At 46.7% G+C, this 23,630-nt stretch overlaps 1 protein-coding gene across 5 annotated transcripts in view; it reads right to left on the reverse strand.

The window, feature by feature from the left end:
* The window catches only part of VPS53 (VPS53 subunit of GARP complex), a 240,471-nt gene that overhangs the window by 58,277 nt on the left and 158,564 nt on the right, over nt 1-23,630 (reverse strand). For all 5 annotated transcript variants that reach the window (XR_010152741.1, XR_010152740.1, XR_010152739.1 and 2 more), the window contains 4 exons: nt 17,315-17,557; nt 14,606-14,753; nt 7,548-7,630; nt 5,195-5,273 (listed from right to left, as the gene is read on the reverse strand). Coding sequence is in view for 1 of the 5 variants with exons in the window: in XM_009431509.5 (XP_009429784.1) it covers nt 5,195-5,273; nt 7,548-7,630; nt 14,606-14,753; nt 17,315-17,557 (553 nt within the window). In the remaining 4 variants the exon portion in view is untranslated. The remainder of the gene's footprint in view (nt 1-5,194; nt 5,274-7,547; nt 7,631-14,605; nt 14,754-17,314; nt 17,558-23,630) is intronic.

Below are 23,630 nucleotides of genomic sequence, written 5' to 3' on the forward strand. Positions count from 1 at the left end.
GCCATTCTCCTGTCTCAGCCTCCCAAGTAGCTGGGATTACAGGCACGCACGCTACCACACCCGGCTAATTTTTGTATTTTTATTAGAGACAGGGTTTCGCCATGTTGGCCAGGCTGGTCTTGAACTCCTGACCTCAGGTGATCTGCCCACCTCGGCCTCCCAACGTGCTGGGATTACAGGCGTGAGCCACCACGCCTGGCCTTTAGGTACATATTGAAGAGAACTGAAAACATGTTCACACGAAAAATTGTACATGAATGTTCACAGCATTATTCAAAATTAGAAAGTAGAAATAACTCAAACGTCCAATAGACGAATGAATAAACAAAATGTGGTCTATCCATATGATGGATTGTTACTCAGCCACAAAAAGGAATGGAGTGCTGACACATGCCCCACCATGCACATGCCCTGAAAACACTACACTAAGTGAAGAAAGCCAGGCACAAGATGTGCCACATGCCATATGATTCTATGTATGCAAAATGTCAGGAGGGGCAAATCTATAGAGACAGAAAGTAGGCTAATGGTTGTCAGGGGAATGTAGAATGACTGCTGAGAGGTACGGGGTTTCTTTTTGGGGTAATGAAGATGTTCTGGAATTAGATGGTGGTGGTGGTTTCATGACATTGTGGATATACTAAAAACAACTAAATTGTACACTTTATTTATTTATTTATAAAATAGAGTCTCACTCTGTCACCCAGGCTGGAGTGCAGTGCTGCAATCTTGGCTCACTAGAACCTCAGCCTCCCAGGTTCAAGAGATTCTCCTACCTCAGCCTCCTGAGTAGCTGGGACTATAGGTGTGTGCCATCATGTCCAGCAAATTTTTTGTGTTTTTAGTAGAGACAGGGTCCCACCATGCTGGCCTCGAACTCCTGACCTCAAATGATTTGCACTCCTCAGCCTCCCAAAGGAGTGAGCCACTGCTCCTGGCCAACTGTATACTTTAAAAGGGTGAATTCTGTGGTATATGAATTATACCTCAGGTTTTTAAATGGGGACAGACATTTGAACTTGATCTTAAAGGACGTGCTCCTTGGGCAGACGATAGCAGGAAGAAAATTCTGGGCAGAAAGAATAAAATGAGAAAAGGCATGGAAGCCGCAAAAGAGCAATATGCATTCAGGGAAGTAAACATGGCTGCGACTGGAGAACAGGGCACATACTCCGGAGTGAGCGGCAGAAACTGACCTAGCAGTGGAGTAAAGAGATAGATAATGAAAGCTCTATATGCCAACCAAGGAAGAGGCCATGGGATGCCTTCCATGAGAATGAGGTCTCCCAGGAAAATGACTTAACCAAGTTGCCAGGCTCAATCCATCTTGTCAAGGAAGTCTCCTTCCGTCAACTCAGAATCATCCAATGACTACACTCCACTTTGGCCAGCCAACAGTCCTTCTGGAATCATCCAATGACTACACTCCACTTTGGCCAGCCAACAGTCCTTCTGGAATCATCCAATGACTACACTCCACTTTGGCCAGCCAACAGTCCTTCTGGAATCATCCAATGACTACACTCCACTTTGGCCAGCCAACAGTCCTTCTGGAATCATCCAATGACTACACTCCACTTTGGCCAGCCAACAGTCCTTCTGGAATCATCCAATGACTACACTCCACTTTGGCCAGCCAACAGTCCTTCTGGAATCATCCAATGACTACACTCCACTTTGGCCAGCCAACAGTCCTTCTGGAATCATCCAATGACTACACTCCACTTTGGCCAGCCAACAGTCCTTCTGGAATCATCCAATGACTACACTCCACTTTGGCCAGCCAACAGTCCTTCTGGAATCATCCAATGACTACACTCCACTTTGGCCAGCCAACAGTCCTTCTGGAATCATCCAATGACTACACTCCACTTTGGCCAGCCAACAGTCCTTCTGGAATCATCCAATGACTACACTCCACTTTGGCCAGCCAACAGTCATTCTGACATTTATAAGATACACTTATTTACAGTATTGGTTGTTCTCAGTTTTCTTCCCAGCAGGGTATAGACTCCTTGAGGACAGTCTCGTTTCCAATCTTAACTCTGTCAGTCCAAGTACAGGAGTAGCCTGAGGAGCCCCTGGGATGTTGAATGAGATTGGCAGTTTGAACCAAGCTCTTTAGCTTCCCTAACCTCTCTTTACTCATGTTTTCACCCCGTTTGAACTGCCCTCCTAATCACAAACTCATTCAGAATTTCGCCCTCATCTGTTTCAAACACCACTTCCTTACGAGGGCCTTCTTTGCCTCCCCACCTGGATATGAACTCCTCCCTCTTTAAAAAGGGTGTATTTTGTACTTTTCTTACGGCACTGATTTCCTCATCTCTTATATTAAAGTTACTGGGTGTTGCTGTCATCTTACACATCTCTTGCCCTCAGCTACTGGAATCTAAACACCTTAGCCAAGGGTTTATGCCTTTCTGAGCCTTGCAGCTCCCAGCACTGTGCTGGGCAGGGTCTGAACTGAACTGTTTAACCAGCAGCAAAAATGACAGAATCAGAGACAGAAATAACCATTATCACAAAAGTTTTTTTAAATCCTAGAAGAAACTACACAAAACAGGATGCAGGCATCAAGAACACAGAATGCGTGTTGAATCAATTTGTGACCACTTGGCTTGTTTATTTCCATCACATGGATTTTATTTTGCTAGAACTCCAGAAGACTCAGACAAAAAGTAATGGCCTCCCAGCTGCTGCGTTCCCAAGTCTGTGGTTTTCCTATGATATAAACAAAGGACTCTGGAGGCACGGTCTCTGTTCGTATTTGCTGGTGTGGGCACGGGGCAGAAGTGGAGGGTGGGACGGGGCAGGGTTTGAGGGAAATCCACCGAACGAACCGACAGTTCGTATAAGCAACACTTGCAGTGTTAAACCCCTTCCAACCGTGATTTTATTGAAAAAAAAAAATCCCACTCTTCCTTTGGTGAATGTGAAAATTCTTTCGGCAGCTGCATTCCGATCTGAAGTGTGCGGCAGTTCAGGAGAGATGGCAGCTGGCACAGATCCCACTCAGGATGTAGAGAATGCTTACCAGCAGCGAGGGGATCATGAGAGCTGGCAACATGAATCCTCTAAGCAGATGGACTGGCCTCACTTTGCCTGCTCAGAGTGTTCTCCTGTGAATGCTGAGAATACTGGAAGTACCCATCAGCACCGGACTGCTGAAAAGATCAGCTTTTTGAATAAAACTGCGACATCAGCTATTTTAGGACTTGCCACTTCAGTTCATAAAACCCTAAAGCCTACATTTTGGTTTTAATCTTATTTTTGTTAAATATTTACAATCTACTGCAAAACCAAATTCAGACCAAATGTCTGCTTACACAACCTTGTGACATGGTCACTCCTCCTGACAAGAGGGAGAGGGAACTAACATTTAATGAGCATTTACTATGTGCCTGGCACTAGACCCGTCCGTTCCATGTTTCATCCTCACAGCAATGCTGGGAGGCAGAGATCCACAGTTCACTTGGGGTATGTGGGCCCAGATGATGTCACATTGGCCCAGACAGGTGAATCATTTGCTCAACACCCCAAAGGAAACCCTGGAGGAGTTAGGTCTGTCTGACTCTAAAGTTAGTGTTCCTCCCACTGCCCTCTGGTACTGGCCAGTATAACCTAGATAAATTGTTTCTCCAGAATTTGCTACAAGAGCCTATGACTCTAGAGCAGACATTGGCAAACTTTTTCTGTAAAGGGCCAGAGAGTAAATATTTAATTTTTTTAGCTTTGTGGGCTAGTCTCTGTTGCAATGGCTCAATTCTACCACTATACTGCAAAAAGGCAGCCATAGATAATACATAAATAAAGGAACATGGCTGTATTCCAATAAAACTTTATTTTCAAATACAAGCAGTGGGCCAGATCTGGTTCCCAGGCTCTAGTTTGCCAACCCCTGCTCTACAAAGTTCTAGAGTTGCAGCTGCATGTTACTTGGGTTTAGCATAACAAAGGCCCATTTCCAACTTAATTAACAAAAATGAATCTCCCATATTCAAGACTACAAGAGAGATAAAAGAGGGGGTGAAAGACATGGTCTGTGCACTTACGGAATTGACATTCATTTGGGAAAAAAAGGCATAGGCACATAAAAGTCAAAAATAGGATGATGAGGTAGCGCTCGGTAAGTGCCAAAGGAGGAGACTTGAGGGCCAAGGGCTGACTGATGGGCCACCACGATATTAGAAAACCAGAGTTCACAACCTGATCAAATACTCTTGCATTGGCACCAGAGCTCAGAAGGAGTTGGAAAAACCTCTCAGTGGGCAAGAATGAAGAATGAGTCAGAAGTTACTGCTTTAAGCACTAATGAAAACACCCATTCTGGTGAGACCACACCAAGGTTTTCAGCATGTGTCAGATACTAATCAAAGATAATACGTAAATAAAGGAACATGGCTGATTGGTTTTTAATTAACAAAAATGAATCTCCCATATTCAAGACTACATGAGAGATAAAAGAGGGGTGAAAGACATGGTCTGTGCACTTACGGAATTGACATTCATTTGGGAAGAAAAGGCATAGGCACATAAAAGCCAAAAATAGGAACATGAGAGGAACATGAGGTAGCGCTCAGTAATTAAAAATGATCCATCTCAGCTGGGCACTGTGGCTCATGCCTGTAATCCCAGCACTTTGGGAGGCCTTGGTGGGAAGACTGCTTGATGCCAGGAGTTCAGGACCAGCCTGGGCAACATAGAAAGACTCTTAGCTCTACAAAAAATTTAAAAAGTAGTTGGACACAGTGGCATGCACCTGTGATCTCAGCTACTTGGGAGGCTGAGGCAGGAGGACTGATGAGCCCAGAGGGTCAAGGCTGCAAGGAGTCATGGTGGCACCACTGCACTCCAGCCTGAGTGACAGAGAGAGACCCTGTCTCTAAAAAAATATAAATAAACCACAGACAACATCTCCTTTAGACTCATCAAACACATTTACTTCGTCTCTTTTTTTTTTGCCATCCTCCAATACTGTGATGCTCTGTCTCATTCTAAAAGGACAAGCAACTGAACTGACGTGGGTGCGACACAAACTGAGTGCTTTCAGGAACTCCGGGGGCCTTTCCATTCTCCTCTCAGCTGATCCTTTACGCTCCGATGAGCCTGGAGAAGCTACAGACAAGGGCCAATAGAAGCCACCTTGGGCTGCTCTCGTTAGTTTGTAGGATGCCATTTCCCAAGACCTTACCTTGCTCATGGCAGTCAGGGCAGGATCACAGGCAGCATCCAGATCCTGAACCAGCAGCTGAATACTGCTGGAGATGACGCTGAAAATCAAACAAATCACTGTGGTCACCCTTTCAAACAACGGCCGTCTGAATGACTGACACTCAGGCCCCTGTGTAAAAATCACATTCATCATTTCATTGGCAAAGTTTGAGCTTTAATGAATGACAGCGGAGGAACAGCTTGGCTCTTTCTTCATGTCCTGGTTTTATCTGGGTGTGTCCTCACCCAGTCAGGATACAGAATCCCACGGTCAGTCTCCCTAATCACCACCCCAGTATCCCTGTTCACATCTTCCTCCAAAAGAACCTGCTTCCCAAAAATGTTTAAGTCAGCACTGAAGAAAATAAAAAGTTAAGAAAAGTGGAGGAAATAAACTAAGAAGAGAATTTTGATTCTTCGTCAATAAGTGGTTGATGTGAAAGCTGAGGCCTGGCCCATGCCTGTCTCATTTAATGGCAGTGGAACAGAAACTGACCACAACAAAAATACCACAAGGTCCTAACAGGGAAAGACGGCTTTACTGTTAGAATTTCCTGGACGGACCTCCCCTGCCACTCCCACACTCTTATTCCCTCAGTGGCTACATTTAAGCCATTTATACTTTATACTTTAAAACACTGAAGGTAGGCCTGGCCTTCTGTGGGTTTAGGTGGGGGCAGATCAGCGATGGCCAAGGGAGAATGTCTTCTCTGTGGTTATTCTTCACAGTGAGACAATGAAGACCCCATAAGCTAAAAGAGCAACTGCATTTGAGGAGGTACAATGGCAGCCCAGTTCTGAAGCTTCTTCTTAGTGGCCAGTAGGGACTCATTCTGACCCAACAGAAACCTCTTAGGTTCTGCAGTGACTAAAGCCAACAGCCTGAGGCATGCTGCTGTGTAGTAGACAAAGGGCAGGCAGCGAGCAAGTGTGTACAAGGTATATACGTGCTGCACGCTGCTGTGTAGTGGAGAAAGGGCAGTGAGCAAGTGTGTGCAGGGTACATACGTGCTGCACGCTGCTGTGTAGTAGACAAAGGGCAGGCAGTGAGCAAGCGTGTACAAGGTATATACGTGCTGCACGCTGCTGTGTAGTGGAGAAAGGGCAGCGAGCAAGTGTGTGCAGGGTACATACATGCTGCACGCTGCTGTGTAGTGGAGAAAGGGCAGTGAGCAAGTCTGTGCAGGGTACATACGTGCTGCACGCTGCTGTGTAGTGGAGAAAGGGCAGCGAGCAAGTGTGTGCAGGGTACATACATGCCGCACGCTGCTGTGTAGTGGAGAAAGGGCAGTGAGCAAGTGTGTGCAGGGTACATACGTGCTGCACGCTGCTGTGTAGTGGAGAAAGGGCAGGCAGCGAGCAAGTGTGTGCAGGGTACATACGTGCTGCACGCTGCTGTGTAGTGGAGAAAGGGCAGCGAGCAAGTGTGTGCAGGGTACATACGTGCTGCACGCTGCTGTGTAGTGGAGAAAGGGCAGGCAGCGAGCAAGCGTGTGCAGGGTACATACATGCTGCACGCTGCTGTGTAGTGGAGAAAGGGCAGCGAGCAAGTGTGTGCAGGGTACATACGTGCTGCACGCTGCTGTGTAGTGGAGAAAGGGCAGGCAGCGAGCAAGTGTGTGCAGGGTACATACGTGCTGCACGCTGCTGTGTAGTGGAGAAAGGGCAGGCAGCCAGTAAGTGTGTGCAGGGTACATACGTGCTGCACGCTGCTGTGTAGTGGAGAAAGGGCAGGCAGCCAGTAAGTGCGTGCAGGGTACATACGTGCTGCACGCTGCTGTGTAGTGGAGAAAGGGCAGTGAGCAAGTGTGTGCAGGGTACATACGTGCTGCACGCTGCTGTGTAGTGGAGAAAGGGCAGGCAGCCAGTAAGTGTGTGCAGGGTACATACGTGCTGCACGCTGCTGTGTAGTGGAAAAAGGGCAGGCAGCGAGCAAGTGTGTGCAGGGTACATACGTGCTGCACGCTGCTGTGTAGTGGAGAAAGGGCAGCGAGCAAGTGTGTGCAGGGTACATACGTGCTGCACGCTGCTGTGTAGTGGAGAAAGGGCAGTGAGCAAGTGTGTGCAGGGTACATACGTGCTGCACGCTGCTGTGTAGTGGAGAAAGGGCAGTCAGTGAGCAAGTGTGTGCAGGGTACATACATGCTGCACGCTGCTGTGTAGTGGAGAAAGGGCAGCGAGCAAGTGTGTGCAGGGTACATACGTGCTGCACGCTGCTGTGTAGTGGAGAAAGGGCAGGCAGCCAGTAAGTGCGTGCAGGGTACATACGTGCTGAACGCTGCTGTGTAGTGGAGAAAGGGCAGGCAGCCAGTAAGTGCGTGCAGGGTACATACGTGCTGAACGTGTCCATCTCTCCAGTCAGATTGATTTGTTCAATCAGACTTACATCCACTTTTTCTTTGAGTTTTTCTTCTAGCTGTTGAAAAACAGAAGAAATGGATGCATGGTTAATGATTATCCACAGAAGTACCATCACAATAATAGTTAACATTTACTGAGTTTGATGATTCAGGCACAATTCCATACACTTTTTTTTTTTTTTTTTTTGAGACTCGCTCTTGTTGCCTAGGCTGGAGTGCAGCGGTGCGACCTCGGCTCACTGCATCCTCTGCCTCCTGGGTTCAAGCAATTCTCCTGCCTCAGCCTCCCGAGTAGCTGGGACTACAGGCGTGCGCTACCACGCCCAGCTAATTTTGTATTTTTAGTAGAGACGGGGTTTCACCATGTTGGCCAGGCTGGTCTCAAACTCCCAACGTCAGGTGACCTGCCTGCCTTGGCCTCCCAAAGTGCTGAGATTACAGATGTGAGCCACCGTGCCTGGCCAATCTTACAACCTTATGAGGAAGATTCTATTATTATCATCCTCATTTTACAGATCAGAAAAATAGAGGGGGGGCCTACCCAAGATAGAAGTGGTAGGGCCAGGAATCAAACTTCCTCCAGAGCCTGTGCCCTTAGCACTGTGCAGTACTTGTTTCTTACGACACATCAATAATTCACATCAACTCATTCTGAAAAGACGCTGATTTTAAGATACTCCCTGCCCCATGAACTACAGACTTGCCCATCCACATTGGAAACCTTTGGTGGTGAGTAGCAGTAAAACCAGCTAAAATAGTCAGTGAATGCTACTACGGGCCAAGCACCTCATTAAGGCATTGGGGATACAGTGGTAAACAAAAGAAATGTGGTCCCTGCCGTCATCAGCCGACAGCCGGGGACAGAAACACTCAACATGCTCCTGGAGCTCGAAGAAAAATAACGGGACCAAGACTTGTGAATACTTGGGAGATATCCCTGGGAGTTGATTAATCTAGCACTGTAAACCTATTACACAAACTCTAAGAATAGCTGATGTTTTGGCCTTTTTTTTTGAGATGGAGTTTCACTCTTGTTGCCCAGGCTGGAGTGCAATGGTACGATCTTGGCTCACTGCAACCTCTGCCTCCAGGGTTTAAGTGATTCTCCTGCCTCAGCCTCCCGAGTAGCTGGGACTACAGGCGTGCATCACCATGTCCGGCTAATCTCGTATTTTTAGTAGAGACGGGGTTTCACCATATCAGCCAGGATGGTCTTGAACTCCTGACCTCAGGTGATCCACCCACCTCCGTGTCCCAAAGCACTGAGTAGCTGGGACTACAGCTGGGATTACAGGTGTGAGCCACCGTGCCAGGCCAGAATAACCAATGTTTTGTCTTAAATTTGAAAATGCTGTTGGGGTGCATAAACTAGTATAAACTTTTTGGAAGGCAATTTTTTCAAAAAGCAAAACTTTAAATACACATATTGCCTAAACCAGCAATTTCACAACTAGAAATGCATTTCAATGAAATAAGGAGAATAACATACAAAGATACGCAAGTATTTTTTGCAGCATTCATTAATTCAACCAATATTTACTGAGAGCCCGCTTTGTTCAGGCTGTGTAACAGAATAAGAGTTATTCAGTGAACAAAACAGATCAATACTGTTCTCATAAAGCTGGAAACAATCTACATGTGTATTTACAAAGGATAAAACAAATTATGGCACAGGCTTATCATGCTTAAACTCTTCAGCAGCCTCTTCCTATGACACCGAAAATAAAATCCAAATTCCTAACCATGAATTGGGTCCTGCCCAGCTTTCTGGCCCCGTCTTGCCACTTTCCACCTTGCCTGCTAGGCTTCAGTTACACTGGCCTCTTAAATTTCTGGGAGACACCAGGGTCCTTCACCCTCAGGACCTTCATACTTCACACTTCCTTCTTCCTCTTCCTGAAACATGGCCTGCTCAGCCCTGCTGACCCACTGCTTTGCTTTGCCGCACCCCCACTTTCTAAGCCCTCCAGGCTCCTCATTTTTTGGCCACATGTTGGCCATGCTGATCTCAAACTCCTGACCTCGTGATCTACGCGCCTCAGCCTCCCAAAGTGCTGGGATTACAGACGTGAGCCACCACGCCCGGCCCTAATTTTTGTATTTTTAGTAGAAACGGGGGTTTCACTATGTTGGCCAGGCTGGTCTCGAACTCCTGACCTCAGGTGATCCGCCCACCTCGGCCTCCCAAAGTGCTGGGATTACAGGCGTGAGCCCCTGCACTCGGCCAGAGTATCATTCTTTATACCTCCTAATGGAATAATGGATCTGGGCTTTGAGCATCAGAGGCTGCTGACATCACACAAAGAGCAACCAAACATTATGTATCTTGATGACAGACGTAAAAAACATCATTATGATGTAGTTTTCTGTAAAAAAGAATCTGAATCAGCTCAGGCTTCTACATCTAACTACCAATTTATGGGAAATACGAGACAAAGTAAAATGTCCATTAATACTCGTGGGTGCAATCAGCAAAATCCAAAACTTGGGAAAATCTACAGGGCAAACAACACAGTTTCTTTAAGAAAAGATTGCAGAGGGGGCAAAGGGAAATGAGAAGAAACCAGAGACTTAATAATCTGAGCAGGCTGGGCCCAGTGGCTCACCCGGTAATCCCAACACTTTGGGGGCTGAGGCAAGAAGATCACTTGAGCCCAGGAGCTCAAGACCAGCCTGAGCAACATAGTGAGACCCTATCTCTACAAAAAATAAAAAAATACTGGCCAGGCATGGTGGCAGGTGCCTGAAGTCCCAGTGTAGTCCCAGCCACTTGGGAGGCTGAGGGTAGGATCGCTTTCGTTCCAGGTTGTAGTGAGCTGTGATCAAACCACCGCACTCCAGCCTGGGCAACAGATTGAGACCCCATATTAAACAAAAAGAATCTGAGCAACAAGGAACTGGAAAATAAAATTTAAAAGCAACACCAATAATACATCATTATTGGTTCATAAATTGTAACAAATATTTCATATCAATGTTAATAATATGGGAAACTGGGTAAGTGGTATATGGGAACCATACAAACGATCTTTGCAATTTTTCTATAAATGTAAAAGTATCCTTAAAAGTGTAGTTTATTTTTTTTAAAAACTATTTACGATAGCAATTCATAACATCGTTCTGTGGTTGGATTGTGTTCTCCAAAGTTTATGTGTTATAAGCTTAATCCCTGATGCCAGTGTTGAGAGGTATGAGGTCATGAGGGCTCTGGCATCATCATGGATTAATGCCATTATCTCAGGAGTGGGCTCTTTTATTCCTTCAAGAGATCTTTATTAAGCACTTATTATGTACCAGGCATTGTATTTGGTGCTAATGAACAGAGGTGAACAAAGTAGACTTTCTGGCATGTAACTTAAAACTAATGGGGGCGCCAGATAATAAGGAAGTAAGCCAGCCGAGATGTAACCTCGGTTTTGTGGTGTTAGGAAAGAAATTTGGCAGTTCTGGAATAAGGGAGCTGCCTACTGAAGGGGGTGGCCGGGAGGGCCTCTCTGCTGAAGGGGGGTGGTCAAGGAGGGGCTCTCTGCCGAAGGGGGGTGGTCAAGGAGGGGCTCTCTCAGGAGGTGATACTGAAGCGGGGACCTGAGGCTTGGGGAATGAGACTGCCAAGTGAGAAGCCACCACACCCGGCTAATTTTTGTATTCTTTTAGTAGAGACGGGGTTTTGCCATGTTGACGAGGTTGGTCTTAAACTCCTGACCTCAAGTGATCCACCCTCCTCAGCCTCCCAAAGTGCTGGGATTATAGGCATGAGCCACCGCGCCCCCACTCTTCTGGAAGCTCTGAGGAAGAAACTATTCACACCTCTCTTCTAGCTTTGGGTGTTTGCTGGCAATCCTTGATGTTCCTTGGCTCATAGAAGTCTGACTCCAGCCTCTGCCTCCTTCTCACGGCCTTCTTCCCTGTATCTCTGTGTGTTCAATCTCTCTCTCCTTTCAAGGGACAACAGTCATTAGATAAGGCCCCCCACCCCAACCCTAAATCCAGGACCATCTCATCTTGAGATACTTAATTACATTTACCAAGATAAGGTCACATTTACATGTCCCAAGGCCTAGGACTTGGACATATTTTGGGGTTGGGGGGACACTTCAACCCACTATATTGGGTCCTCTTGAGATGACACTAATAGTCTTTGATATTTTTCTTGCTTTTTGTATAACATGATGTTCTCTGGTTCATCTTGTACATTTCCTGCCCTTGACCTGGAATTAGTCATTTCTCCAGGAATCTCTGGTTTCTTTTAGTGGAAAATTGTATTTAGAGATCACAATAAAGGTGCTAAGAATGTATTACTTTTGTAATCAATAAAAACAATTTTCACTAAATAAAAAATAATTGGCTACTTGTATCATCAGTCATCAAAATGGTCTTCAACTTATTTCTAGAACTTCTAAGGGTCTGTTCTAGAAAACTAATGCAAAACATTTAAGATGCTATATTCAGAAAGACATTCTTTGTAAGGATTATCTTGTTTTTTAGAGACAGGGTCTCACTCTGTCACCCAGGCTGGAGTGCAGTGGTGTGATCATGGCTCACTGCAGCTTTGACCTCCCAGGCTCAAGCAATCCTCCAACCTCAGCTTCCCAAGTAGCTGAGACCACAGGCATGTACCACCACACTCAACTAATTTTTAAATTTTTTGTAAAGACCAGGTCTCACTATGTTGCCCAGGCTGGTCTTGGACTCTTGGCCTCAAGCGATCCTTCCACCTTGGTTTCCCAATATGCTAGGATTACAGGCGTGAGCCACTGTACCCTGCCAGGATTATCTATAAAAGCAAAATTTTGGCTGGGCATGGTGGCTCACGCCTATAATCCCAGCACTTTGGAAGGCCAAGGTGAGTGGATCACGAGGTCAGGAGATCAAGACCATCCTGGCTAACACAGTGAAACCCCGTCTCTACTAAAAATACAAAAAATTAGCTGGGTGTGGTAGCGGGTGCCTGTAGTCCCAGCTACTCACAGTGGCTCACGCCTGTAATCCCAGCACTTTGGGAGGCCGAGACGGGCAGATCACAAGATCAGGAGATCGAGACCATCCTGGCTAACACAGTGAAACCCCGTCTCTACTAAAAATTAAAAAAAATTAGCCAGGCGTGGTGATGGGAACCTGTAGTCCCAGCTACTCGCGAGGCTGAGGCAGGAGAATGGCGTGAACCCGGGAGGGGGAGCTTGCAGTGAGCCGAGATCGTGCCACTGCACTCCAGCCTGGGTGACAGAGAGAGATTCCGTTTCAAAAAAAAAGCAAAATTTGAAGCACTATAAACAATGCTCAGGGATACTTGCTAAATAATTTATGGTATAAGGCCGGGCACAGTGGCTAACACCTGTAATTCCAGTACTTTGGGAGACCAAGGCAGGTGGATCACAAGGTCAGGAGTTGGAGATCAGCCTGGCCAAGATGGTGAAACCCCATCTCTACTGAAAAAAAAAAAAAATACAAAAATTCGCCGGGGGTGGTGATGGGCATCTATAATCCCAGCTACTCAGGAGGCTGAGGCAGAAGAATTGCTTGAACCTGGGAGGCGGAGGCTGCAATGAGCCAAGATCATGGCCACTGCACTCCAGCCTGGAAGACAGAGCAAGACTCTGTCTCAAAATAAATAAATAAATAAATAATTTATGGTATAGTCCCTTAAAGAGAAATATTATGTGGCCATAAACAATGATAGTAATAATGACCCTGTAATGATAGTTATGATTATTACTATCATTATAATGACAGGAGAAATGCTAATGCTATGTATGACACTAACAATAAAAGGATATAACAGTGAATTAAGATTGTAACATACAAAACTATGTCTATGAATAACGATTGAAAAAATACCCCAAATTGCTAATATGATTATTTGAGGATGATGGGATTAAAAGGGATCTTTTTTTTTTTAAATACTACGGTTATTTTACCTTTAAAATAGCATATTTACACGTATTGTATTTCTTTCTGTGCACACCCAAAATAGTTAAACAGTGTTTCTTCATGAAAGAACTCTGGAACCCCTGCCTTGGAGGTCCTTACAGATAGTGCCATCTTACCTGGGGAGTGGCCTGGGGCTAAACGGACTGCTCTGTGGCTCCAAGGCCAAACCCTGGAAGGTCATGACCTTCCCAACTCAACATGACCAGGTCCCCAGGCAGAGTGTGCTGCTGCCTCTGCCTCTGGCTGGCTTATGTGCCACCGAGGGGCCTTGGTGGACACACTTCCTATTTGACCTGCTATATTGCTGCCCTGGCACACAGGAGCTCCAAGCTGGGCTGTCTGAACTATCACTTATGACTGTCTTCTTGTGGTCTAGGCATCTGTAAATTATAAATACAAAGTGGGTAGAAGAGCAGAACCTTTCCAAATTACTTTCTTTCTCTTGGCCTCAGGGGAATCCCAGACCAAGTGTGAAAAGGATTTCTAATTCCATGTTAAAGGCTGAATCAAAGGTTATTCTGGGTCTTCCTTCTGCTCCATCAGTTGCTGAACTATGGCCATGTGGGGGCCTCCAGCAGAGGCATCACCCTTTCCTGTCCCCCAGTTCCTGAACGTCAGCATCCCAAACAATGGCTATTTGTTGAGGCAGATTGAAAATGCCATGTAAATTTCAGAAGCCACATAAAAGCCCAAAGGATTCTGCTTAACTTAGTAACACTTCTGAGCAAGGAATAACTGGCTGTGACTCATCATCACCAAAGGCTGGGTCCTAGCACAGACAAGCTTGTTACTGCTTTTCTCATATGGATTGGAGTGCTACTGACCTACTTTTAACAGGTCATGCCCTTTGAGGAGCTTACACAACTCCAGGGAGGTGACCAGTCATACTTTCTTGCCCAGTCTTCTTTTAACAAGGCCTTTCTGTAAGACAGCTGCCTGGGCAGCCTTATGGCTGGACACTGAGCTTTCCTCTGTGGCAGGCCAACTGGTCTGACCCAAGGTTGTCTGTGGCCATGTTAGGACATATATTCTTACTCGCCGAGCGACGCAGCCCAGAGGGTTCAGGAAAAGGAGGTGGTGAGTGGGCAGCCAGGATGGCTCACCTGCTGGGTGGTGGCCAGACAGTACTCTGCCGTGCTCAGGATGTTACAGATGAGGCAGAGCTCCTCCAGAGTGAACTTGGCTACTTCTGAGCCCTCCTTTTCCTTGAGGAGGCTGCTGATGGTCAGCCCTCCACTGCTCGTTGTGGTTCTGAGGAAAAGGAACAGGAACAAGTCAGCGTGGAATTTCTAATTTGCTTCCTGAACTGGAAACTACATTATTTTAAGACAAAGAAAAGGGGGAAGTAAAGGCTGGACATGGTCCAAATCAATTCACATACAATGAGTCCTTTTCCTACTGACCTCACCTTGACTATCATCTGTTTAGATTCTCTCACCGTCAGAAATAGGAAGAGATGATTCCTATTTTAGTTAATCTGAATCATCAGCCGGCCATTAGTCACATTAACTAGGATGGTCTAATATGCAAAGGGAAGGCTGCTGAGCTGTCCTCTCTTTAGCTTGGAATCTCCTGATGTGCAGAACTCATTTAGGACCGTGTGGAGCACGAAAGATGGTTACCTACCCTGTTTCTTTCAGTTAAGAGAAGTCTGCACTGGGACTCGTGTGTGCTGGAGGAGGCCATAAGCGAATGTTAAGAGAAGTCTGCACGGGGACTCGTGTGTGCTGGTGGAGGCCATAAGCGAATGTTAAGAGAAGTCTGCACGGGGACTCGTGTGTGCTGGTGGAGGAGAACATAAGCGAATGTTAAGAGAAGTCTGCACGGGGACTCGTGTGTGCTGGTGGAGGCCATAAGCGAATGTTAAGAGAAGTCTGCACGGGGACTCGTGTGTGCTGGTGGAGGCCATAAGCGAATGTTAAGAGAAGTCTGCACGGGGACTCGTGTGTGCTGGTGGAGGCCATAAGCGAATGTTAAGAGAAGTCTGCACGGGGACTCGTGTGTGCTGGTGGAGGCCATAAGCGAATGTTAAGAGAAGTCTGCACGGGGACTCGTGTGTGCTGGTGGAGGAGAACATAAGCGAATGTTAAGAGAAGTCTGCACGGGGACTCGTGTGTGCTGGTGGAGGAGAACATAAGCGAATGTTAAGAGAAGTCTGCACGGGGACTCGTGTGTGCTGGTGGAGGCCATAAGCGAATGTTAAGAGAAGTCTGCACGGGGACTCGTGTGTGCTGGTGGAGGAGAACATAAGCGAATGTTAAGAGAAGTCTGCACGGGGACTCGTGTGTGCTGGTGGAGGCCATAAGCGAATGTTAAGAGAAGTCTGCACGGGGACTCGTGTGTGCTGGTGGAGGAGAACATAAGCGAATGTTAAGAGAAGTCTGCACGGGGACTCGTGTGTGCTGGTGGAGGCCATAAGCGAATGTTAAGAGAAGTCTGCACGGGGACTCGTGTGTGCTGGTGGAGGCCATAAGCGAATGTTAATACATGCTTCCTGCCCAAGGCCCTAAGTGTCTCAAGAGGCCAACACCCATCACACATCCTCCTGTGACTATAGGTTTTTGGGGCAGCCCCAGCTACTGAGTGAGTTCTATGGTAGTAACCACTACCCACTCATATCTGGATGCTTCAGAATCCTCTGTTGGTTCCTTTCACCTTGCCCCCACTTCTGTGAACAGTCTCTCTACTGACATAATCCCAGCTGAGTATGCCATTTTTTTCTGTTGAGACGCTGACTAATACACGTGGGAAAATGCTCCCACGATGAAGTTAAACGGTAGCTGCAGGGAATAAAGCTATAAGCAGTATAGCCCCAATTCCATGACACAAACAAACAAAAGCACGCAGATCACACACATTATGTATCTATCAAGAACGGGAAAATATATACCAAAAAGTTACGTTCTCTTTGGGTAGTGAGATTATACATAATTTATTTATTTATTTATTTATTTTTTAGGGCGGAGTCTCCCTGCAACGCCCAGGCTGGAGTGCAATGGCACAATCTCGGCTCAGTGCAACCTCCGCCTCCAGGGTTCAAGTGATTCTCCTGCCTCAGCCTCCCGAGCAGTCGGGACTACAGGCATGCACTGCCACACCCAGCTGATTTTTGTATTTTTAGTAGAGACGGGGTTTCACCATATTAGCCAGGCTGGTCTCAAACTCCTGACCTCAAGTGATCCTCCTGCCTCGGCTGCCCCCAATCCTACCGCATCTTCAAACATTAGGCTATGTCCAGTTCTAATGCCTCAGGATAACACAATAGTCCCCATAATTGGGAGCTATGCAGTAGCTGCCCCCCAATCCTACCACATCTGAAACATTAGGCTCTGTCCAGCATGGCAGGAAGTGTGCACCACAAGAGGGACTTGGAACCTACTGGGAATGAGGAAAAAGCAGATTCATTCCTCCAACCCATCACTCCGGGGCATCATCTCACCAAAAGAGGCTTGGGTGAAACTGCTTAAGCTATTTATCAGTTATTTCCACCACAACCTCACTTTTTTTGTATGTGCCAAGTATCTATAGCTGAATCCATGAAAATTAAATAGGTATACAATGGGATTGGTTCTCGAGTCCACCGTGGTAAGATGTGCCCACGTGGGCAGCCAGTGTGGACATTTCCTCTGATGGTCTTGATCAGCTGTGGAATGTCAGAGAGGAAATAGCTTCAGGCCCTCGGGAACTCAGGAAGCGTGCTTTCTTCCTTGATACTCTTGGTGGTTTAGTAAACAACTTCAGAGTGGATTTCCTTAAGATTCCCATATTTAGGTCTATTTGCCACCACTCAGACTATGAAGAACAGGACTCACTTGGGCAGGTTGCCAGAGAGGATTTTCCAGGCATATTCTCGGAGGTACTTCTGGAAAATGGTGGTCAGGGCGATCATGGGCTCCCCAGTACTGAGCTGAGAGCACTGCACCATGCACTTCTTGTAGTAGACAAAGAGGTCGGCGCAGCTGGGGAGCACGGCACCCCCTTCATCAGTGTTGGGCTTAGGTGGCCCCTGGGCTTTGAAATCAGCCACAAACCGATCTATCAGCTCTCCGAGGTTCCTAGGAGGAAAAAAAAACCAAAAATGTTATTTTACTTCAAGAAAAGTAAAGCAAATGTGCTCGTTTGCAATGTACATAAACTACTGCCACAAGTAATCATTCCTACTGCGTTTAAAACTTAAAATCAGATCGATTTTAATCAATATCATCATTCACTACCACCACCACTCCTACAACAGCAGTAATAAAATCTGACATATGAAATTCTAATCTCTAAGTCGATTGACATTTGTGCTTTATACTTTTCAAGGCATTTCATTATCATATTGGACTCCAAACCCCTGTAAGCAAGATAGGGTATTACTGGTCCCGCTAAAAGATGAGAAAATTAAGTCCTAGAAAGTTTATCACAAAGTTTGTGGCAGAGCTGAGCCTAGACTCCAATGCTAAAGAAACTGATCCTTCTATCATATTAGTACCGTTTACCCCTCCAAAAAGGAAAACCCTAAATCATGACAGTGTTCGTTTTCTGAACACTTGAGATGCACCAGGTGTTATGTCCATGCTTTATACCCATCTCACTGAACTTCATTTCCTCTTTTTTTTTTTTTTTTTTTTTTGAGACAGAGTCTTGCTCTGTTGGCCCAGGCTGGAGTGCAGCGGCACGATCTTGGCCCACTGCAACCTCCACCTTCAGGGTTCAAGCAATTCTCCTGCATCAGCCTCCCATGTAGCTGGGACTACAGGCACACGCCACCATGCCCAGCTAACTTTTATTTTCAGTAGAGACAGGGTTTCACCATGTTGCCCAGGCTGGTCTCGACATCCTGACCTCGGGTGATCCACCCACCTTGGCCTCCCAAAGTGCTGGGATTACAGGTGTCAGCCACTGCGCCCAGCTCATTTACTTTTTACAATAAACTTACATAGTATGTATTATTACTATCCTCCTTTTCAAAGAGTTAAGTACAAAAAAGCTAAGTACCTTGTCCAGAGTAATACAGCAAGAAAACAGGAGAGCCGCGATTAAAAACTAAGCAGCCTGGCTCTAAGCTTCAAGCCTTTAAGCACTCTACTTCCTAAAAACAAAAAGGTTATGATGCCAGCACATATTTAGACATCACGAACCTAAATGTGCCCAAGAGACAGATGCCTAAACAAAGAGAAACTGTGAAATGTATTATAATGGTTTCTTTCTCCTCCAATTTAGTTTTTTCTTAGAACTTCCAGAATCAAAGGTTTAAAAAAATCTTAGGAAAAGAGAGGGTATGGGCAGAGTGTGGTGGCTCAAGCCTGTAATCCCAGCACTGTGGGAGGCCGAGGCAGGCAGATCACTTGAGGACAGGAGTTCGAGACCAGCCTGGCCAACATGGCAAAACCCCGTTTCTACTAAAAATACAAAAATTAGCCTGGTGTGGGCCAGGTGCAGTGGCTCATGCCTGTAATCCCAGCACTTTGGGAGGCCAAGGCGGGCAGATCACAAGGTCAGGAGATCGAGACCATCCTGGCTAACACGGTGAAACCCCGTCTCTACTAAAAATACAAATAAAAAATTAGCCGGGCGTGATGGCGGGTGCCCGTAGTCCCAGCTACTTGGGAGGCTGAGGCAGGAGAATGGCATGAACCTGGGAGGCGGAGCTTGCAGTGAGCCAAGACTGCACCACTGCCCTCCAGCCTGGGCAATAGAGCGAGACTCTGTCTCAGAAAAAAAAAAAAAAAAAAAAATTAGCTGGGTGTGGCGGCGCATGCCTGTAATCCCAGCTACTTGGAAGGCTGAGACCTGAGGCAGAGAATCCCTTGAACTCGGGAGGCGGAGGTTGCTGTGAGCCGAGCTCACACCACTGCATTCCAGCCTGGGCAACAGAGCAAGACTTGATATCCGGAAAAAAAAACAAAAACAAAAACAGGGTATGAGCAGCTCCAGACTTGCCTCAGGCCACAGTGGGGATGAGAGTTGCAATTTTTCTCCCATTTCCCATTCAAACATCCCTGTAATTGTTTTGTTGAATTGTGTCATCACCTGTGAGGATCCAGCAGAGCTGCAGTAACTGCTGCCTGCACAGCTGTGCTGTGTGAAGAATGGGAAGGGTTCCCACCACTCCTGACATGTTGCATCTTTTTAGGTTGCCGTTTAAGGCTATAGGAATCCAGCTGTGTTTTAAAAATGTATTTATATAATGGTAAGGAAGAAAAAGACAAGAACCACACATACCACCAATTAGCAGGAATAGGAGAAAATTGACATTTTACTCAAAGGCTTTTGTTATTGAAAGTCTATTATAGGCCCAGCGTGGGGGCTCACACCTGTAATCCCAGCACTTTGGGAAGCCGGGGCGGGTGGATCACCTGCGGTCGGGAGTTTGAGACCAGCCTGACCAATATAGAGAAACCCCGTCTTCACTAAAAATACAAAAAATTAGCCAGGCGTGGTGGCAGGTGCCTGTAATCCCAGCTACTCGGGAGGCTGAGGTAGGAGAATCACTTGAACCTGGGAGGCGGAGGTTGCAGTGAGCCGAGATCGTACCATTGCACTACAGCCTGGGCAACAAGAGCGAAACCCTGTCTCAAAAAAAAAAAAGAAAGAAAGAAAAAGAAAAAGAAAGTCTATTATATCCAGATACAACCACTCTGCCCTCAAAGAGCTTCTGGCCTAGGCTAGGTCTCTGTCTGCGGTGATAGTGAGAAAGCAGGGAAGGATCTCGTTGGTTGACCTCGGAAAGCTTCATGGCCACCACCCTTGTTCCCCATAACCTCTCTTGCCTCACTTTCCCACTGAATCTCCCACCTCTCCTCCACAGCTGACCCAACACTCCAGCCAGAGGTTCCTTGCAACAGCTCCCCTGCTGGCCTACTCCCGGTCACTGGGCCTCGCAACGGCTCCCCTGCTGGCCTACTCCCGGTCACTGTTCCCTTGCAACGGCTCCCCTGCTGGCCTACTCCCAGTCACTGTTCCCTTGCAACGGCTCCCCTGCTGGCCTACTCCCGGTCACTGTTCCTTGCAAGGGCTCCCCTGCTGGCCTACTCCCGGTCACTGGGCCTGTGTGACGTCCTGGCCAAAACACTCTCCCACCACCTGTCCACTCCCCTTTCAAGCTCATCCAGGTCTCACCCGCAGCAGCTGCAACTTCTGTCATCTGCCACCCACCAACACTTTATTTAACACTTTATTAGACAGTGCGAGGATGCCATATATTCAAGAAATAACCTATCTTCTCCCATCCTGGGCCATGGCAGGCAATGCTAATCAACAAGGAGCCCTTTTTTCACTGATCTCTCTTGTGATTCCAGAATCCTTCTTGAGACAGCACTCCAGCCAGTCACCTCTATCAACTAAAGTTGGTACAAATGGCGAAGGAGGTAGAATCATCTGTTTCGTGCCTGTTAACACAAGCTCCCTGAGAGGAGGAATGATGTTTATGTTGGTTCTGCTGCCCCCGGCCCACCCATCATGCCAATGAGTGGAGTGAAGCTTCATGCTAGTGCTCGATACATACTTAGCTGATCAACCTCCACACTTTGTTCCTGGGGGATGGGAATGGAGGGTGGGAAGGTGGAAACGGGATGGAGGCCGGTGCAGTGGAGGAGAACATGGAACAGAAGGCAAAAGATTCCCCTGGGGTCTTCTTATGAGATTCTAATCTCTAAATTGATAGTGCCAACCAAATCAGGGACCAGAGCTCTGACATGGGTGGTTTTTTTTTGTTTTTGTTTTTTGCTTTTTTGCTTTTTTTGGAGACTGAGTCTCACTCAGTTGTCCAGGCTGGAGTGCAGTGGTGTGATCTCAGCTCACTGCAACCTCTGCTTCCCAGGTTCAAGTGATTCTACTGCCTCAGCTTCCTGAGTAACTGGGACTACCGGCACACACCACCACAACCGGCTAATTTTTGCTTTTTTTTTTTTTAGTAGAGATGGGGTTTCACCATCTTGGCCAGGCTGGTCTTGAACTCCTGACCTAGTGATCGCCCGCCTCAGCCTCCCAAAGTGCTGGGATTACAGGTGTGAGCCACCGCGCCCAGCCGACTCTGATGTGCTTCCAGGCGTGAGCCACCGCGCCGGCCAACTCTGATGTGCTTCTATTTTCATCACTCACCTGTTCCCCTAGAAGATGGATACTTACTTACTTGCTTCCTATTTCAGAGCCACCCCAATGAGTAAGATTATAAACTAATTATGATCATACAGCATAAAGAAAATGTTCACTTCAAAAAACTCTAAAGATCTATACTTTGTAGAATGTCTACAGGATGTCTACTCGGTTACTTCTGACATTGTTCTTTCAAGTGGATGAGAAATAAACCAGTTGGGCAAAGCTTCCCCTGCCTTCCATCTTTCGCCCTGCATCAGCATGCTTTGATGCCACATGAGACATTAGAAAATCAGTAGCCAGTATTTCACAGAACAGAAGAATGTAAGTTACCCCAATGGGAATGCATAAGGCTCATTAGTTTTGAATACATGATCCAATCTGATCACATTTCTTTTTTTTTTTTTTTTTTTTTTGAGACAGAGTATTGCTTTGTCACCGAGGACAAAGTGCAGTGGCATGATCATGGCTCACTGCAGCCTCAACCTCCCAGGCTCAAGCAATTCTCCTGCCTCAGCCTCCCAAGTAGCTGGGACTACAGGCGTCCATCACCATGTATGGCTAGGAGGAGGCCAGGAGTTTGAGAATAGTGTGGGCAACAAAGTAAGATCCCTATCTCTAAAAAAAAATAAACAAATTAGTTAGGCATTGTGGTGTGTGCTTGTAGTTACAGTTACTTGGGAGGCTGAGGGAGGAGGATCATTTGAGCCCAGGAGTTTGAGGTTACAGTGAGCTATAATGCCATCACCGCACTCCAGCCTGGACAACAGAGCAAGACATTGTCGAAGGGGAGGGGAGGGGAGGGGAGGGGAGGGGAAGGGAGAAGGAAGGAAATACCTCCTTCCCCAAATACTGCTGGGAGTTCCACTGATAAATTACACGCCCTAGGAATGAAGACGGTTGCAGAGTGGTATCAGTAGAGGGAAAAACTAAAGTGAGGAGGAAAAATATGCCATTGCAGACTGGGTTTATCCATGGATGGCCAAGGCCGTTTCTCTGGTGGGCCTGCAGTCAGCATTCACAGAAACAATATTCTAATTGGAATGTCAAGCAGTGAGGCACAGGGAGAGAAAGACAGTAGCCAGAAGATGGCAAGGCAGGTGAGCAAGGTCAAGGCAGCTGAAGATCCCCGGAAAGTTAGATAACTTATTTATTTATTCATTTATTTATTTTTTTGAGACAGGGTCACCCAGGCTGGAGTGCAGCGGCATGACCACAGCTTACTGCAACTTCTGCCTCCCAGGCTCCAGCAATCCTCCCACCCCAGCCTCCTGAGTAGCTGGGACTACAGGTGCACACCACCACACCTGGTTAATTTTTGTGGGCTTTTTTTTTGTAGAGACAGGGTTTTGTCATGTCACCCAGGCTGGTCTCGAACTCCTGAGCTCAAGCCATCCACCTGCCTCAGCCTCCCAGGGTGCTGGGATTACAGGCACGAGCAACCATGCCCGACCCTAGAGCTTCTTAATTCAAGGGTACTCACACTAATTTGCATCCCTTCCTCTTCTTTTTTGCTGGGGCTGAGGATGTTGCTCTGGTGTGGCCAGTGGGGCTGGGGAGCCAAGGTGTGGCTTGAGCACAGCTGGGAGATGGGTTACATACAGGCAAATTGAGCAAATAGGTAAATATACTGAGCATGCTAGGACCCAAATTTCTCACTGTTGTAGAAGGCAGTTGCCAATGTTGAATGGGAGAGGCTAAAATAAACCCTGTGGTGTGAGATTAGAATTGAAGGCATCAGCATAAAATGCACAGGTTCTAATATAGAAGCAGGTGTACACACAGCTATAGAGGCATATACACGTATGTTTATACACACATACATTTCTTAGCTCTCTCAGCCAAGGCAATCTGGAAGCAATGACACCGAGCAGCAATGAGCATACTTGGTTTCTAAATGTCATCCTCCACCAAAGGAACAAGAAATGCCTGGGGAAATGGATGACTCCAGGGCTGGGATACAAAAGTACAGGATAAGCCTAGTATATTTTATTGTGCCAGAGAGGAAGGAGGTGCTCAAAAAATGACAGTGGCATGTAAAAAGGATGA

Source organism: Pan troglodytes, chromosome 19 (assembly GCF_028858775.2).
Source record: "Pan troglodytes isolate AG18354 chromosome 19, NHGRI_mPanTro3-v2.0_pri, whole genome shotgun sequence".
NCBI lineage: Eukaryota > Metazoa > Chordata > Mammalia > Primates > Hominidae > Pan > Pan troglodytes.